The sequence below is a fragment of the Pezoporus flaviventris genome, unplaced genomic scaffold (assembly GCF_033815535.1).
Source record: "Pezoporus flaviventris isolate CSIRO_AGI_PZ_B2104156 unplaced genomic scaffold, CSIRO_AGI_Pfla_v1 ptg000007l, whole genome shotgun sequence".
Taxonomy (NCBI): domain Eukaryota; kingdom Metazoa; phylum Chordata; class Aves; order Psittaciformes; family Psittacidae; genus Pezoporus; species Pezoporus flaviventris.
The window spans coordinates 75,159,188-75,177,673 of record NW_026892555.1 but is presented as its reverse complement, the minus strand read 5'-3'; the positions used below and the strand labels follow the sequence as shown (position 1 = coordinate 75,177,673).

The window sequence follows — 18,486 nt, the reverse complement described above, 5'->3', positions numbered from 1 at the left end:
GATAAATCTTGTACATCTATATTGGAAAGTTAAGAAAATTAAGAAGCACTTATTTTTGGGAGCCCTTTAATGGAACTAAGCTTTATAAACACTGACTCATTATATTAACTCTGGGTGAGCCATGTGATTTAGGAAAAAAGCCACAGTGATTTTGAAAGACAAAAAAATCCAACAGTAAATAGTTCTGAACAAACCAATTTAAAAATAATGTTCTATATTGATCTTGTTTTTCACAAGTCTGAGGCCTTGACATTTGTGTTAGTGAAGGCTGCTGTGACTGTGAAATAGACATGAGAACTGGGAAGATAAAAACATGTATTGTTTTTGCATTATAACAGGAGCTCTGTATAAGAGGTTCTCGGACTTTACATTTGAAAAGCTCACTGGTGGAAGATGCTGTTAACGAGCTGATTAACATGTTACTTGACACTGAGGTACAGGTCAGTAAAGAAGATAAGTCAGTTGTACCCACTGGTGAAGTAAGGGAAAAAAATACAGGTAAGAAGATTTTATTGTAGCCCTGTGGTTATGTTTATTTTGCATGCTGATGGTATGTGTTGGGGGTTATTGTAGCTTAGCTGACTGAAGTATCAATCAGTATCTAATGTCTAAAGACTTTTGTTTGAATTTCCCTGAATAATGGATCATCTATCAATCATTTATCATCTTCTAAACAGATCAATATTATCAGGCTAACTTGAATGTTGAAATGTTAATGCCATAGAAGCAGCTGCTTGCAGGCTTTGCTTAATTCCTAGAGAGAGAATATAAGAAATGATATCTAAATCATGTCAGTTTGTACTGAGTAAAGAAGATGGATAGGAGTGAAAGGAATTCTACACCAAAGTACAGATTACAAATGAGTATAATCTGCACTTCTGTAAAATTCAGCTGTTTTTCAGAGACCTATGGAGCTGCTGCTTTATTGTGTTTTAAGTCCCATAAATTGATTTAACTAACTAGATATATGATATTTTAGCAACAGAAGAGGAAAGAAGATCAAAAATTTTGACTTCATCCCACAATTCCAGTGAGATATGGGCTGGACTGTCTCCTCCATTAAAGAGGAAGAGAACGGATTTAGAAGTATTAGAGGAAGAAGCCAATGAACTGCTTTCCTACTTCAATCATTGTAATATTGACGCCCTTTTGAAAGTCATTCGAAACACTTTGGAGACCATACGCAAGCATATCCATGCATCTTCCACAGTCAGCTTCTTAGGTGGCCATATTACAATACTTTGCTTTATTAGGTCATAAAACCAAAAAAATTATAAATGTAATATACGTTAACTATATATATATATATATATAAAAAGAAGACACATATGTAAAAGAAGGGAAAACAAAGGGAGTTTCAATAAGCTGTCTCGTTAAACCACCATCGATAACATGGTATATTTCCAAAGGATTTTTTTTTTCTTGTGACACTAGGAATGTGTCATTGCAATGCTGTTTCTCTTAGGACTGACTGTATTGTTCTGAAGCCAGATATTATGTTTGGAGCTGACTTAATAAGTACTTACTTACTTGACCTTGGCTTTTCCATAAAACTGTAAGAAAAAACAATAGAGAAAGAGATGCATAAGTGTATCCCTTACTAATTACCTTCAGATCTTTCTATGCATTGTTATGAAACACTCTTCTGTTTTCTTGTTCCATACTTTTAAGAAACAAATATAAAGACATTTTTTGTTTGGTCTCTGTAGCACACAAGGCATAGAATATTACGAGATTGTGCCCAATTTAATATGCTGACAGGGAACACAAGCCAAAATTTTCTGCTGTCAGAGTTTAGCTGCACAGAACAAGTTAAAGAGCAGCTTCATGAAAAGAAATAGCAAAGCACTTAGTTTTCTCTTGTGCTGCTGTAGACTTTATGTCTTGTAAATTACTCAGGAACCCTTTTCTTCTTAAGGAATTGCACTCAATACTCAAGAAATATATATTGGTTTATATCATTGCAGTGCACAGTCTGACATCCTGAGAAAAATGTGAACAACCTTTTAATTTCTATTTTTTTTGTCTTTTGTTTAGAAAATCACAATGCTTCTAAGAAGAAAAAAAGCGCCCATCCTATAATTAGGACTAGTATTAACTTATCAATCCCTAATATCATCATGTCACCCTCTTTGGATGAGGTACAGCAGACACTTAATAAAGCTGTACATAGTATTGTGAAAGTAATGAAAGGAGTTGGACAGTGGAGCATGGAGAGAATATCAAAGGTTTGTGTCTTTTAACTGCCTCACTTAAAATTAATGTTTCAAAACTACTGTGAATAGTACATGAAATTTTATTTCTTCCTCAGAAGAAAATGTTAGAGAAAAAAGTGGCTTTGTTGCGGTGTGAGAGCAGAGACAGCGATTCTGATGGTGGAATGAAAGAGTCTGGAAAGAAAAGTATCCATGGTAATTATAAACTCTGACATCACTCAATTTAAATGTTAGGTTAATGTGCTTCATACAGAATATGTTAAAGCATATTAAATACAAAATGCATTAAAAGTGGTGGAATGAAGACTTTAGAGATTTTAAACTGCCTTGGAGGATAAATAGGATATAACAACAGTGCCAGGGCTTCTCTTTGTGATTAGAAACCAGGCTTACCTGAGAATACTTGTCTTTGTGTGGATTTGAGTAAGGGAATTTTTTTTGTGCCTCTCAGAGTGTTGTACTGCTTTGGGTTTTTTGAAGCATGCGAAAAACTGCTGGGGTGCCAGCTTCGCCAGCACAGTAGAAACTGGGAATGAGTTTGGAGAATAATTATAGTCACTGTCACTACACAAAACATCTTTCATGATTTGTCAGTGCGGTTTGTAACATGGCATGTTCAAATGGCATCGTTAAACTTTTGCTGAAATTCCTATTCAAAGGGTAAGTTGAACTTAAACACAACCTGGTGCTGAAAAGAAATATTTATATCAATTGCAGCATTGCCGGAGAGAGGATTGTTTAGAGGATTGAACAGACTGAAATTTCTTGAACGGTTTTATCTTAATCTGTTTTGTGATCAAACATGGAAATAAGATATTGAAGGCATTAGTTCAAGGAAGTTTAAGACAGTATTTTTGATTGCTGTTTGTTTCTTGCCTGAAATGGTTTAGAAGCCAAGCAAATTAATTGTTGTACTTTGTACTTCAGGTACTTAAAAAATAAACTTAGTCCTTTTGGGTTAGCTCCCTTTTGCACACCTTAAAATTAGGAAAGAAATGCTTGAACTGTTTAAGAAATAAAATTGTTCTTTCAAAACTAAAAATTTCTCTTGCACGAGATGAAATCAGAAAAGATAACAAGTTCAGTCTTGTGAGCATTTGCTAACTAGTGGACCTTCCTTTTATTTTTCTCTCCTTTTGAGGACTGGCTATGATCATCTTCTTAGATTTAATGTTAATTTGTATTTCAAACTGTCAGTTGTGATCTATCCCACATTATTTCAGAAAATAAAAAAATGTATGTATTTGCTCAATGCTGAGACACCAGTAAATCACTTGGGTGAAGTATACAGGATAAACTTTGGGGAGAGGTGAGAGAAAAAAGATTATAGTTGAAAGATTGGAGTGGAACTTGTTCTAAATTTGACAGAGTACCTAGATGAAGCAAGTTTCCTAAAATGGAGAGGTTTATTAATTTGTGGCAATTATATTTGCCACCTGGACTTCTAGTTTCTTTTTTGATTAAGAACACAACTCTTTAAAATGCATGCTTATTGAAAAAGAGGTTTTTAGGTTTTGTCTATAAGAATTTACTTGTCCTGAACAATATATCTCTCTTATAAATCGCTTTTGAATTTGAATCTGTTTTTATAGATAGTCTGTCAGATGTATCATCACTCAGTTTGCCTGATCCAGTGCAAAGCCAGAACTACTTTAAGAGCGTTTCAGAGAACAAGGAAATTATTAAATTAGTCTCTTTACTCAGCACTGCTATCAATTCTACAAAAAGGGTAAGACAATAAAGACGTTAATTTAATATCACTAGCCAAGGGATATTAATGCATTACTTTTAACATCCTTGAGCAATAAGGGTAGGCATTTAAATCAGTGATAAATCATGCAAATGAAAAAATGTGGGATGGTGGATGGAAAACATGTGGCTGCAAATTTGAACATATGTTTTGAAAGTGTAACATGGGTTGTGTACTCTGTTCACAAATTCGAGGTTTCGAATATTACATAAAGTAAAAATCAGATCTGATGAAAAACTTACCTCCAATTGCTGAAAACATCATAAAATAACTCTAGGTCTAGTTGAGTTTTATGTATTTAATATAGAACTGGTAGTAATTGTGCGAGTGTGTTAAATAGTTTTATTTACATAGAAATTCTAAAGAAGCCAGCATGATTTCTGCCCCATTATGAAGGGTTAATGAAGGGTTTTGGAGGAAAACTGGTTGTTGGCTTGGCATTTGTAAAGTGCTGCATAGGATTTGTTGCTGAAGGTTACAAGGTAGTTAAGGGATATGCATAATTTCTTTGCCCTTTTCTTATACTATGCACTCTCTAGCAAACTGTAGGTATTGAACTGATATTTCTTTGGGGAACTCTGCATCAGTTGCTCCTGGGGCCAGTCCAACCTTGCAGTGAAGCCTTTACAGGTGAAAATTTCTGACCCAAGGCCTTGTAACTTCAGTGGTATGAAAGTACAGCAAGCACAATGACATACAGGTTGTGCTGAAGCATAAGGTGCAGTTGATAATGGTAGATAGTTACCTTGGTATTTTAATACTCAGTATTTTGTAATTGGAAATTTATCATTTAGCCAAATTTAAATGCCTGCAAGCACTATGTTTATCGTAAGTCATGATGAGGATTATCCCTTGTAGCATTCACTTCTCATTTACTTGTTTAATTAGCTGAAGTGACAATGATGTAACTTTATCTGATATTCCCAAACTCCTGAGGATCAGAAAAATAATTATTGCACACTCCTTAATGATACTAAAATCAAAGATACTTGAATTGAGTGTAGAATTTAATGTTGACATCGCCAATATCAGACATGTAATAAATTTTACGTCATAACTGCTCTTGCTATTTTGGGCCCTGGAGCTCACATTTCAGTTCCTAGTTCAGAAACGGTAGGTAAGGACAAGTGTACTCTATCCTAGTCTTAATGGAGTATTTTACTTCCCACTGATTCTTAGGATTTTGACTGAAGAATCACTTCATTGGAAAAAATGTAACTGATTTGACAAATTGAATGTGATTAGCATGCAGTTCCTGGCAAGGTTTGTGATTGCTAATGGAATTTGCTTTAGCTTAAATTTACCAGCTGCCTTATGTTTAATGATGTGATGCAACCGGCTTCACCATAGACTTCTTAATGTATTCCAGCAAGCACATGCTGGAATTTCTGCATACAATACTGAGAATCTTTCTTTGAACTTCTGATGTGTTTCAGGAAGTTCTTACAGCTTTGGAGAGTTTTAGTTGCTACCACCACATATGGCAGAGGGACAAGGAGGAAACCATTGATAAATTCATGATGGGAAACCCATTACTGTCTGAATTTGAATCTGAAATTCTGCATTTCCAAGACGTGGAGCTGAAAATCAGTGCTGAGCCTGAGTACATCTGCGTGGGAGCTATTGCACTGTACACTGGTAGAGTTCAGCTTTCCACTTCTCTCTAGAGAATATATGCTTCCTGACCCGCAAAAGAAGGAGAGATGTTGCTTAGTTTTGGGTGGGTGAACTAGGTTAAAGATGGAATGGAGAAATGGCTGTTTGCTGTTTTGCAAATGCATGCAAAAAAAACACTAATGCAGGGGTATCTGTGAGCTTCAGCTGGAGTTCTTTCCCCCATCTGGATACTTTGCTCACTTACAGAGTGGATGGTAGATGTTTGCCTGTCCTTCTGTCGCTGATCCCCATAGGTACATATTTTATAGGAGTAAGATGCTACATTTGATTTATGCTGCTTTTCTCCTTGCCTGGTTCCATGTAATGAGACAGCTGAAAAGCATTCTAGTTAACACAGCTGATAAAGTGAAACATGCATACTGCTGCTGATTCTCTTTTTGTCATGAAAACCAGGCTTCAAATCGAATAGCTCAGGTTACAGATCACCTGACTAAATTTTGCATGAGCATTTTACACCAGTATAACAGCAAAGACAGTTAGAAACTATGATGGACTGTAAGAAATCATGCAAATGATTTTGAAGGGAATGTCAAATCTGAGGGAGCAGAATGATTTCTTCATTAGGAAAGAGTGTCAATCAACTGTCTTTGGTTATATCATAAGGAAAAGAACCAGAGAAACAATCTGGCTGTTGATACTTAGTGGAGGTGAAGTAGTTCTGATATTTAATAAATCAGAAAGACTATTGGGTGTGAAAGGTAAGCACTGTGTGAAAAAGGGACACGAGTGATTTCTGCACAGGGAATGAATAGGTAACAGTGTTGAAATTATATCCACCTAGAATGTTATATAATGCTTGTGTTGGTATTGATTTTTTACTTTTGAGAACTGAAAGGAAGAAGTTTGTATTTTATGTCATAACTTTAGAGAAATGGACTGGATTGTTGCAAAATTGGGCAGCAACTCAGCAAGACTTCAATTTTCTCTCTGAAATTTTTTTTTGCCACTTGGTTCCACTGATGCTACAGACGAAACTTAAAAAAAGTAAATAGTTGATGGACTGTTTGGTTTCATTAAAAGTCAGATCTCTTTTGCCAGCTTCCATAATCAGACTCTTACTTTTCCTTCTTGCATTATTTCTTTTTTTTAGAGATTAGTTTTTGAAAAGATTTTAGACTTAGACGAAAATATGAACCAATTTGTTAGTGATGTATAGGACAAAAATTTTATAATGATACATGAACAAGACAGCAAGTGTGGAGTCCATCCCCATCTTTCCAGTAGGAAAGATGATACATTCTGAGCTGATATAGGAAGTAAGCAATCCTGAATTGCAAGCAATCCTATAAACCACTCAAAGGTGTCAATGCGATTTCATGCTTTCTGTACATGGTACATGGGTAGTTAGTCTGAGAAAAGAACTGGGACCAAAGAGAACACATATTACAGAAAGATTAAAAGCGCATCTTAAAAAATATCTGCAATATCTAAATATCTCTTAATTGTTTAATGTTTTTAGCTGATTTGAAGCTAGCATTGAGAACAGAAACCAAAGCCTGGGTGACTTTGCTGGGGCGTCATTGTAATAAGAAATACCGAACAGACATGGAAGCAATTTTGACTTTTATAGAGGAAACTGATAAGAAGTTAAATCGCTGCATCAAGGATCTAGATGATATAAGAATAGCCATGGCAGCTTTAAAAGAGATCAGAGAACTACAGATCTCCATAGACTCTCAAGTTGGGCCTATTGAGGTAATTAACAGGAATGTTGCATGTATGGGTGCCGTTTCAACAGAGAGCAATTATTTTCTGGGTTAAACCTTAACAGTGCTTTAACTGTGAAAAGGTATGATTAAATACGTGTTAAATATTCGGTGGCAGACCTGTTGTGTTTCTGTAAACCTTTTTTTAATGGAACTCTGATTAGGACAAATGTAGGCTTGTTGAGGTCAGGGTGGTTTAGTGAATAGTGCACAAATTGAGTGATTGCGTTAAGAAGAAGATGAGGATACAGATGTTTTATGCAAGAAACCTTTTTGGCACTTTCTGGAGCTTTTTGGAACTTCTTGTGTAAGAAGTCTGTGTATGAAAAGCATTGATTTATTGATTTTCCTCTCTGTATTTTTTTTTTTTTTGGTTTAGACTACTGAAGAAGCTGATTATATGTGTGAAAGTGATTATCAGCTATATCATGGGCTGAAATAAACATAAAAAAATTGAATTCCTTAAAGAAGTTCACTTACTAGAATGTATTTATTGAGCATCTGTATGCAGTATGTTCTTGTATGTGCAAATGATGTAAATGTGCATAGAGCCTTTCCATAGTCTGAAGAGTACAGCTAAGAAGGAATGTATCTTTCAGCCTGTCCTGGGTTCAGCAGTAGCAGTCATGTTTTTTCCTTTGTGTTAACTGGTGCAGTGCTGTGTTTTGACTTCTAGTTTGAGAACAGTGTTGGTGAAGCCGATGTTTTCGGTTGTTGCTAAGTGATGTTTACCCTGACCAAGGACTCTGTGAGGCTCATGCTCTGCCAGGGAGGAGGGGAAGCTGTGAGGAAGCAGAGACGGGGCGCCTGACCCGGGCTGGCCGGGGAGGTATTCCATACCACAGCACGTCATGGCCGGGGTGGGGGGTAACTGGGAGTTAACCGGAAGGACAGGGGCTTCCGGGTGGAACTCGCTTTCTTGGCCGGTGGTATCGTATTCTCTTCCAAAGAAATATGGAACGCTTCACGAATTTGCGTCAAATCACCACCGCTACTATCAGCTAAAACAATGATAAGGGAAAATAACAAGGGAAGAGAATACGATACCACCGGCCAAGAAAGCGAGTTCCACCCAGAAGCCCCTGTCCTTCCGGGTAACTCCCAGTTACCCCCCACCCCGGCCATGACATGCTGTGGTATGGAATACCTCCCCGGCCAGCCCGGGTCAGGCGCCCCGTCTCTGCTTCCTCACAACTTCCCCTCCTCCCTGGCAGAGCATGAGCCTCACAGAGTCCTTGGTCAGGGTAAACATCACTTAGCAACAACCGAAAACATCGGCTTCACCAACACTGTTCTCAAACTAGAAGTCAAAACACAGCACTGCACCAGTTAACACAAAGGAAAAAACATGACTGCTACTGCTGAACCCAGGACACAGCCTTATAAACTGTGAGGGACTCCCTAGTTGTGTGAAGGAGCAAAAATGGGACAAGTAGTTTATGGTGAAAAGCAAAGCATATCTGTATCTGGAACCTCCTGTGAAATTTTCATAGGTAATGTGATCTCTTGGGAAATGGCAATTTTAGAAATTCCTGGTAAGACATATCTTGATTTGCCAGGTAATGTTTTTTTCACATAGTGGGGTGGCAGACAGTTTTGCAAATTGCAATTTGATCGAACTGGAAAAGGTAAATGAAAATAATTCTGCTCTATACAAAATTTTCCAGATGGACTATTATACCATAAGATTAATTTCTACCCACCTAAGATAATTCAGAGTAAGTGAATTACAGTTGTGTTTTCTGTGAAACTTGACTAAGGGTTTCAGTATGTAGAGTGTTTATACGTTGGTGATACAGCTGAAGAGCAAGTAGATTTTTAAATAGATTCCTCACTCTGAATGATGAATGATTATAACATTTGAAATATTTCCAACATCTTAGTTGTGGTAATTTTTGATGTGATTTTCTAATTCTTTCTTTTTTTTTTTTTGTTTTTTGAAAACATGAAGCAGAGCTCAAAGGTTTTGTAGAATAGAAGGTTGCTTCACTTTCTTGAACGCCCCTGCTTAGATGCTTTCTCATGGTTCACTTCCCGTAATATTCAGCTTGGGTTATTGCAGATAACTGATGATATGGATCAGAAAAATATTCTAATTAAAATAAAACTAAAATCTGTAGACTTCAGGAGTACTTTAACTGGAAGTAGCTTTTCAGACAGTCAGATTGCACTAGGACAAATAATCTATCAGAAAGCAGAATGCTATGCAAAAGGTGAGCTGTTAAGGAGAGCTAGCTAGTTTTATTTTTGATGTTTCTTTCAGTTTGGTATAGGTTTGCCAATTGCTATGCATAAAGATGAGATTTTCTTTTCCTAACATATGAATCTCTGTTCTTAAAAATTTTAAAACTTAACATACACATATGTGTAAAATTAACTTCACTTACCATTTTGAGTATCTTGATTGAACCTTCTGACAGGAATGTTATGCTATGTTAAACAAATACGGTCTTCTTGTGGCCAAGGAAGAGACAGAGAAGGTGGACACTTTGCACTACACTTGGGAAAAACTGCTAGTCCGTGCAAATGAAGTACAGAATGAACTCATTGCTTTGCAGCCGAGCTTCAGAGGAGAGCTTATTAACACTGTGAAGACTTTTACTGAAGACTGTGTGCAGTTCTATTCAGATTATAATCAGGCAAGTGGTTTACTGTATTAGAGGAGCTTTTGAGGAGCAGTGGGAACATGGAGACATTGTGGAGTTGACTAAAGGGAAAGGGATATGCATCTGTCTGAAGATTATATTTGCTCTTGTTAATGTGGTATTTGAATTTCAAAGTAGGGCAGGCTTTGCTTATTTTTTATATGTGACTAAAGTATGTAATGCTAGCAACAGTTCTTAAAGATTAAGACTTGAAACATTTAGGGTTTATGATAAACAGCTAGTTGTCAGGAGCAAATGTGAAGATTGGGACTAATGAGAAGTTGTTTTAGAATGCAAGAAACATTTTCTGATGTCGGATAGAAGTACGAATGACTTAAACTCTTAAATTCTTTCTCGGTAAGGTATGAGTCAAGCTGAACCACTCTTGTATCATCTTCTAAGTAATGCTGATTTTTACTTGCCTAGCCTTTACACTGTTATGAAAACTTCTGCATTAAAAGAAGAAATAAATTTCCTTCTTTGTTCTTTAAAAAAGAAAAAAATGCTTATTCTAGTAGATAAATATGATCTGTAGTGTCAGTTATATCTGACATGGGGATGTAATCCTGCAGCCACAAAGATTTCTGAATTTAGCATTTAGAAAACGATGAATAGAAGAAAGTGGTGGCTATATTCACCCTCTAAATTCACATTCTATTTATTTATAATTTATTTATTTATTTATTTATTTATTTTTAGAATGGGCCAATGATGGTTGGTTTACAGCCTCAGGAAGCCAGTGACAGGCTTACTGTGTTTCAGGTACTGTTAATTCTAAGGCATTGTTTAACAGTTATTGCAAGTAAATTAACACCTGTAGGCTCTGAGAATGAATCAGAGCAGTTGAACTAATTTTCATTGATATATTGGGTTACTGATTAGGCAAGGTCTACTGAGAGCTGATTTGGTATTTTTTTCTATGCATTTGCAAGGGATGCTAGTTAAAATTAGTTTTTTTAGGAGCTAATAAAAGGCTAAATGATGAGTAATAATTACTAGATTTAAGTATCTTGATAACAGCCTACTCTCAAGTTTAGGGTATTTCGCTATATACTGGTTTTGTGTTCATTATTGTCTTTTTGTCATGAGTACAACTCTGCCCATCTTCCCTTCCCTTTGTTTTTTTTTTTTTTAATAGTATTAAAGATTTCCATTTAAACTGCCTATTTCATTATTTTTCCTGTCGAAATGTTTTGTTTGTACCATGATTAATCTCTGTCACTGTAATGATGGCTTCTAATGTTTTTTCTTTTCCAATAGTGCTATTCATTTGGCTTCCTACTATATTCCCTCACATTACAGTTGACAAATTTTGTTATTCTTTGCTGCTTAAACTGTAGCAACCCTTACTTCAACCCTTCAGTAAAAGAATTGCACAGCATACTTGAAGGGGTAGGGTTTGCTGCATCCACCTTCCTTTGCTTTGCATGCCATGCTCCACCTCTTCAATGTGCAAGCATTTATTGTTCTATCGCTGTGCCACAGGGAGTAAATGGCCTCCCTGTCAGCTTCTAATGTGCCTCCAAGCTAACTAAATGTTACTTTTCTCATGAAAATCGTTGACAAAGCTGTCAAAAGTGTAAGTTGTTAGTATCTCCTGTATACCTTTCTAGTATTTGCTAGAATTTAATCACTAATGCAGCTTTAAGCATTATGCCAAATCTTGAATATTTAATTTAGTTTAATCTGTTTTTTATTCTTTCCTAGAATCGTTTTGATCATCTTTTTCGGAAATATATTACTTACACAGGTGGAGAAGATCTTTTTGGTTTGCCTGTAACTCAGTATCCTCAGCTGCTTGAAATAAAGAAGCAACTGAATCTATTACAGAAACTTTATAATCTGTATAACAATGTAATTGACACAGTCAGTGGCTACTATGATATTCTTTGGTCAGAATTAGACACTGGAAAAATTAACAATGAACTCCTGGAGTTTCAGAACAGGTGAGAAACTGCTGCTGTGGTAAAGATGCCTAAAATAATTTTGTTACTTCTGATATATGATTATAATAATTAACACCAATAATGTATCTATTCATTGGAATATGAAAATAATGCAAAATAGGAATTTTAATTGATAAACACATCCACTACCAACTTCGTAAAATAAAGGAGCTAGTTTTTGACTCTAGGTTTTGAGAGGTACTGTTCCTTGGAGACCTTCTTGGCTATTTTATTTTATTTTATTTTTATGAGTTTGGAATATATGTTAAAATTGCTATTTATTTTGTTCCTGAAGGGAAACTTCACTTGTTTGTTGTAACAGTATTATTCATGAGGCAGATTCACCATAGATATCTAAGGCACATTAGTGACTTGCTGAAGTTTTCCTACAAAATCTGATGTATTGCATACCTGCATTCATAGAAGCTGAACTTTTCATCAAACCAGTAATCAGATGATTTAAAGAATTAAACCTTCATATTCTGAGGAACATGTGTTTTGTTTTTTTGTTTTTGTTTTTTTTTTTTTTCCCTAGAGTACAGATCAGGGCATATCACAAACTTTAAAAAAAGGTGAAATCAAGATATAAAGCAGTTCAGTTAATTTTTGAAGATAGCTTGGACAAAGCATATTCGAATTATGCACTTACACTTTTTAAAGGTTAGCATGTAGGTTGCTGCTCAGCTACCAGTCAATGAAATAGTATGGAAACAGATTTTCTTGCATACAGAATCACATACAGAATTTTCAGAATACAGGCAACCTGAATTTGAAAGATATGTGGTTGGTCTGTGGTTAAATGTGTAACAGAAAAAATATTTGAAACTTGTGGAAAAAGATTTCATTATTTCTACATAGATGCCATAAGCTTCCTCGTGGTGTAAAGGAATGGCAGGCTTTTTTCGACCTAGAGAAGACCATTGAGGACTTCAGTGAATGCTGCCCGTTGCTTGAGCGTATGTCAAGTAAAGCAATGATGCCTCGGCACTGGAAGCAGATTGCAGATCTCACTGAACACAACTTTGATGTGGAAAGCGAAACATTCAAACTGAGGAATATAATGGAAGCTCCACTATTAAGATATAAAGATGAAATAGAGGTATTGTGAAGGAAAAGAAATGGATGCAGGAAACAAAACAATCTGCTTGAATAGTATAGGAGTAATAGTAGTAAGAAGGAAAATGGAGTATTTCTAAAAAAAACCCAGAGAAATGGACTATCACTTCAGCTTCCTGTATAAAATGACACAAATAAATTGTGGTGTCAACTCCTCTTTTTAAATCATGTAACTTGGCCCAGGAATAGATTTGTGAGGGTGCCTTGATTTGCAACTTAAAGATATTAAAAGTAATCACTATATTAATATTTCATTCCCCAAAGCTGGTCATGTAGTATACAAATTATTAACTATGGTGTTTGTATGTCTGTAGATCTTTCCACTTAATAAATATTTGCTCGTCAGCCTCACTAGGATTAAAGGAAATATGAGTTAGATTTGTATATTAGAGACATGAACGATTCATGGCTTGTTTTGACATCCTTTTTATTTGAAAGGATATCTGCATGAGTGCTGTGAAGGAGAGAGACATTGAGCAGAAGTTAAAACAAGTGATAGCTGAATGGGACAACAAAACATTTGTCTTCACAAATTTTAAAACCCGTGGGGAACTTCTTTTAAGAGGTGACAATGCGTCAGAAACAATTGCCACCATAGAGGACAGCTTGATGGTTCTTGGCTCTCTCTTGAATAACAGGTAATATGAAAAGTGGGGGAGATAAAAATATCAGCAAGAGGCTTTGTTTTATTAAACAAACATATATTTCACAGAGGAGAAGGTAAATAAATATCTAGATAAAAACTAAGAACTTTCTTGTCCTTGAAATGCTCATGGGCAAGTTCTTATTGTCTTTATACTTCCAGTAACTTCTTTTGCAAGCATGTAGATGCAGTTCAGACTTCTTGAATAATCAACTGGATAGTTTTCATTGATGAAGAAAGTGGTCATGAGCAAAAGAAGGAATATTTCCTGGTTGTGGAAGGCATACTACAGGCATTACAGACACTGCTACTCTGGCCTTGTGACAGGTCACTGTCTCATGCTGAACATGCTGAAAGTCCTTGTTAAAATGAGCTTCAATTTGTCTCATTCAACATGCCAAAGCCTGCACGCAGAACCTGATCATCAGGCAGATGTTCAAAAGCAACAGTTCAGTTGATAAGGACCTCTAGGAGTCTTGCAGCTTTCAAGAGTCTTGTATAGCCCCTTTATGAAACTACTTTGACTTAAAATTGAAATCTTGCTTCTATTTAGCTTCTTTTGGATCAGACCTGCACTATACACCATCTGTACAAAGCAGAAAGTTGGAGCAGATTTGATTTACAGCTGCTAACTAGCTGAATTAAGTATAGGTTTTTATATTTTCACTAGACAAAGATGTAAGCAGCAAAATTATTCATTCTTATGAATAATATGCTGGCTTTCAAGAGATTTGCTCCTTCTTGAAATAAAACAAGTGTCTTCTTTTTATTCTAGATATAACACACCCTTCAAGACACAGATTCAGAAATGGGTGCACTATCTTTCCAGCACAACAGATATCATTGAGAACTGGATGACTGTACAGAACTTGTGGATTTATTTAGAAGCTGTTTTTGTTGGTGGTGACATAGCAAAGCAGCTTCCAAAGGTTTTCAGACATGCATTTTTCAGTTTGATTTTCTACAGTATGAAATTTAACCTTGTAGTCATAATTCATGCAGTAACATAAGCTACTTTTTTTTTTTTTTTGGTAATTAACAAAACTGGCTTTGCTAAGAAATTAGGTAAAAAATATTGTGTTAGAATAATAACATTGTGTGAGGTAGTTGGCCTATTTGTTTCTGTATTGTAAAATTGTTAACCAATAAGTTTTGTGCCTAGCAGTACATAGGAATCCTTATCTTGAACTTTCATAAATAGCTTTTAAAATTGAAAATTAACTTTTATTTTTAGAGAAAAAGTCTTCTAATTTAAAGAATGCACTTCAAGCAAGAGTTTTCTGTCTTTTTCTCTAAGAATGATTTAAAGAGAAAGTAAACAGCAGGATTGGCAGTCAAGTATAAAGCTGTATTGTGTAAGCTGTAAGATTTGTGTTTTTCTAAGCTGAAAAATCCTTAGAAGTTGGGCTTTAGATTACTAATAAGATTACTGTTGAAATTACTGGGTGCCAATTCTGCAAGCAAATACCTTTGCCCTTTTCTCTTGTCATGCCTCCATCTCTTTCTTTCCTTCCACATTCATTGTCATATTTCAACAGGAAGCAAAGCGTTTCTCTAACATTGATAAATCCTGGGTAAGGATCATGACCCGAGCTCATGAAACACCCAATGTTGTTCAATGCTGTATTGGAGATGAAATCATGGGACAGTTACTACCACACTTACTAGAACAGCTTGAAATCTGTCAGAAATCACTTACAGGGTAAGATTACAACATGACTGCAGTCTTGAGCAGATGATTGTGAATTGTGTAACTAGGGAAAGAGCAATTGCTTGAATACTGTCCCATGGACTTTGCAAAGATGTTCATGTTCTAGTATAAATTCAATTGAACTGAGTAAACAAGTTAGCAAAATGATACAAAATCCTCCAAAGACATTGTGTAGCAACTATAAAGAAATGTTTAATTTGTAACTAAGCTATCACTCTATCTCTGCTGAAACTGAAGCATGATCCAGCATGGTTTCAATCCAGGAGACAGCCTAGGATTTATATGTCCTATTCAGATCCTTCACAAATCTGTGAGAAATTCAGTTTAAGAGACCTAAATAGCATGTAACAGACTTAATGTAAAAGCATTTTATTTTGGTTTTGTTTCTTTTCTTTTATTGGTACTTACATAATAAAAAAATAATAAAAGTTTTCCATTAAATGACTTCTGATGCTGAAAGAGTAGCATTACAACAGATGCTTAACATGAAGTTATGATGGATAAGAGCTGTTGTCATTACCACTGCTAAAAATTGCAATTATGCATTGTGAGAAATGCAGGCTTTAAAGAGGAAAGGATGTACAAGCTAATTGAATTCACTTACCATCTACAAACGTCCCACCCCCCTTCCTACCAATTTTGATTTTAAATGCAGGTACCTGGAGAAAAAGCGCCTCCTATTTCCGCGATTCTTCTTTGTGTCAGATCCTGCTCTCTTAGAAATTCTTGGCCAGGCATCAGACTCTCACAACATACAGGCACATCTCCTCAATATCTTTGACAACATTAAAACTGTCAGGTTCCATGAAAAGGTATGTACTGCTCATACCTCAGTGTTTCATCCTTTCAAATTAACAATGTGTGATACTTGTTAAATAAGAAAGCTACCTGGGTGCATAGGGCATTCAGCTGTTTTAACAAGCTCATCAGCTGTTTATTTATTCAATTTAATATAAAATGAAATTGAAGATTTAGTTTTATGTTCTCATTTACATAATAGGAAAACTCTATACAGAATAGCAAAACAAACAAAAAATTGGCCCAGTGCTTAGGTTTCGGAAAAACCCCACCCAATACTGAACTGCATTCTGTGGCTTAATGTAGGCTAGCATTCTCTCAAATAAGCTTCTGACTCTTTATGTGGATATGTGTCTTTAGATTGCCTGTATTGTACTTTCATTCATTTTTTGATTGTAACAAAAAAGTACCTAGTCTCTCACTTGTTTCTGGGTTATTCTTAATATTGCCTTCAAACCCACTGCTTGAAGAACGTTTTCTTATACCTTTTACATGAACAGAAAGCAGCAAAAAAAAAAATTCTTTTTTTTTCCTGTGTATGTCAACACTTCCATTCATTTGAAATTCCTGTAATTGATCATGTTCCTTTTGTGCTTCCATTAATTTTCCATTGCAAGGCTGCAAATTTTGTTAGGATATTAAACCACCAGTAATGGGGGAAGGTTTCCTTTATTGTGACTGGAAGTTAGATACTGTCATTGAAACTTAAGTGAAGTTCAGGAATTTTCAACATATTGAGGTTTGTTTCCTTGTTCTGATGACAGTGTTTTGCTTAAAGCCTTTCTGCACACCAAAAGTAATAATTTATTTGTTTTTACATTTCACTTCAAAAGGTTGGTATAATTTATTAGTTACCTAAATAAGTTTGATGAAATGATGTCAGGAAAATCAAATAGTTATGGTAAAGCTAACAATAAATCTGCAATCACAAGATGTTCTTGCTTTGCTTTTATCAGATATATGATCGCATACTGTCGATCAATTCACGAGAGGGTGAGACTGTAGAGCTGACTAAACCTGTAATGGCTGAAGGTAATGTAGAAGTTTGGCTCAATTCTCTGTTGAAGGAATCTCAGCTGTCCCTGCATCATGTTATTCGCCAAGCAGCTGAGCACATTGAGGAAAGTAATTTCCAGCTGACTGAATTTCTTTCTACTTACCCATCCCAGGTAATATCATTGTTAAATCAGTGGATAACTGGTCACAGATATGTAGCCCATTAACGGAGTTTTTTCTTGGTTTTGCAATCGAAATTGCAGCCAGTGTTATAAATGCAAACCTGACATTTAAATTAATCTCAATCAACTCAGCCTTTTAAATTACACTTCACATATCTGAAACCAAAAGCAGAAAACTTACTCTGAAGGGTTTTTTTGTTTCCTTTTTTTTTTTTTCATTTTTATTTTTTTACCCCCAAAGTAATGTTGAATGCAATAAATTAATGTAATGGAGTTAACACTTTTACAAGCTTAATACTTGACTAATGAAGGAAAAGTAGTAAAATTCTATGTTTGTTTATATATTCAGGAAAACAATATATTTACTGGTAAAGATTTGGAGCTGATTGTACTGTTGAGTGAAAATTGTATTCTTGGTAGAAGATTCTTCACTTCTGATCAGGAATGTTGATGGAGAGAGAATAAAGAGTTTGTGAATTATTAAAATAAAAATTTTAAATCAGAGCATTAGTTTTTCACTAGTTAATTAATTATAAAGTGTATTAATTATACATAGTATTTTTATGCTGTAAATTATATTGAACAATTGTAGATACTGTCTCCAATGCTCTGCTAATACAAGACTGAAGTGTGTTCTTAACTATGTGTTTATGAACAGAGTTGGGACACAAAACAAATGCATGGGGTGAATGACCTCACGGTGGTGGATGCATGAAAATATAATTTTTTACGAATAGTAGAGGGACACTTTCTTTAGTTTATCTGTGATTGTGAATGTACATTTTAGGTGAAAGAGAAAAGATTATGAAGCATATACTTTTATGTTTCCTAAGGTTGGGTTATTGGGGATCCAAATGATTTGGACAAGAGACTCAGAAGCAGCTTTGACTAATGCCAGGTATGATAAAAAAATTATGAGAAAGACGAACAAGTTTTTCCTGGATCTTCTGAACATGCTGATAGATACGACTGCAAAAGACCTTAGCTCAGTTGAGCGAGTTAAATACGAAACATTAATCACTATTCATGTGCATCAGAGGGACATTTTTGATGGTCTGGTAAGTACTGAAAAATTTACAATGAGGTATGAGGTGGTTTTC

The 18,486-nt window shown here is 35.4% G+C and overlaps 1 protein-coding gene across 1 annotated transcript in view; it reads left to right on the top strand.

Annotated features, from left to right (window-relative positions):
* DNAH5 (dynein axonemal heavy chain 5) overlaps window positions 1–18,486 on the top strand; it is a 120,557-nt gene that overhangs the window by 28,480 nt on the left and 73,591 nt on the right. The window contains exons 18-34 of the mRNA XM_061449235.1: window positions 339–498; window positions 980–1,222; window positions 2,038–2,228; window positions 2,312–2,411; window positions 3,809–3,945; window positions 5,403–5,604; window positions 7,103–7,338; window positions 9,770–9,988; window positions 10,694–10,756; window positions 11,702–11,940; window positions 12,799–13,039; window positions 13,495–13,694; window positions 14,475–14,628; window positions 15,238–15,401; window positions 16,066–16,222; window positions 17,165–17,377; window positions 18,220–18,444. Of these exons, the coding sequence (XP_061305219.1) occupies window positions 339–498; window positions 980–1,222; window positions 2,038–2,228; window positions 2,312–2,411; window positions 3,809–3,945; window positions 5,403–5,604; window positions 7,103–7,338; window positions 9,770–9,988; window positions 10,694–10,756; window positions 11,702–11,940; window positions 12,799–13,039; window positions 13,495–13,694; window positions 14,475–14,628; window positions 15,238–15,401; window positions 16,066–16,222; window positions 17,165–17,377; window positions 18,220–18,444 (3,144 nt within the window). The remainder of the gene's footprint in view (window positions 1–338; window positions 499–979; window positions 1,223–2,037; window positions 2,229–2,311; window positions 2,412–3,808; window positions 3,946–5,402; window positions 5,605–7,102; window positions 7,339–9,769; window positions 9,989–10,693; window positions 10,757–11,701; window positions 11,941–12,798; window positions 13,040–13,494; window positions 13,695–14,474; window positions 14,629–15,237; window positions 15,402–16,065; window positions 16,223–17,164; window positions 17,378–18,219; window positions 18,445–18,486) is intronic.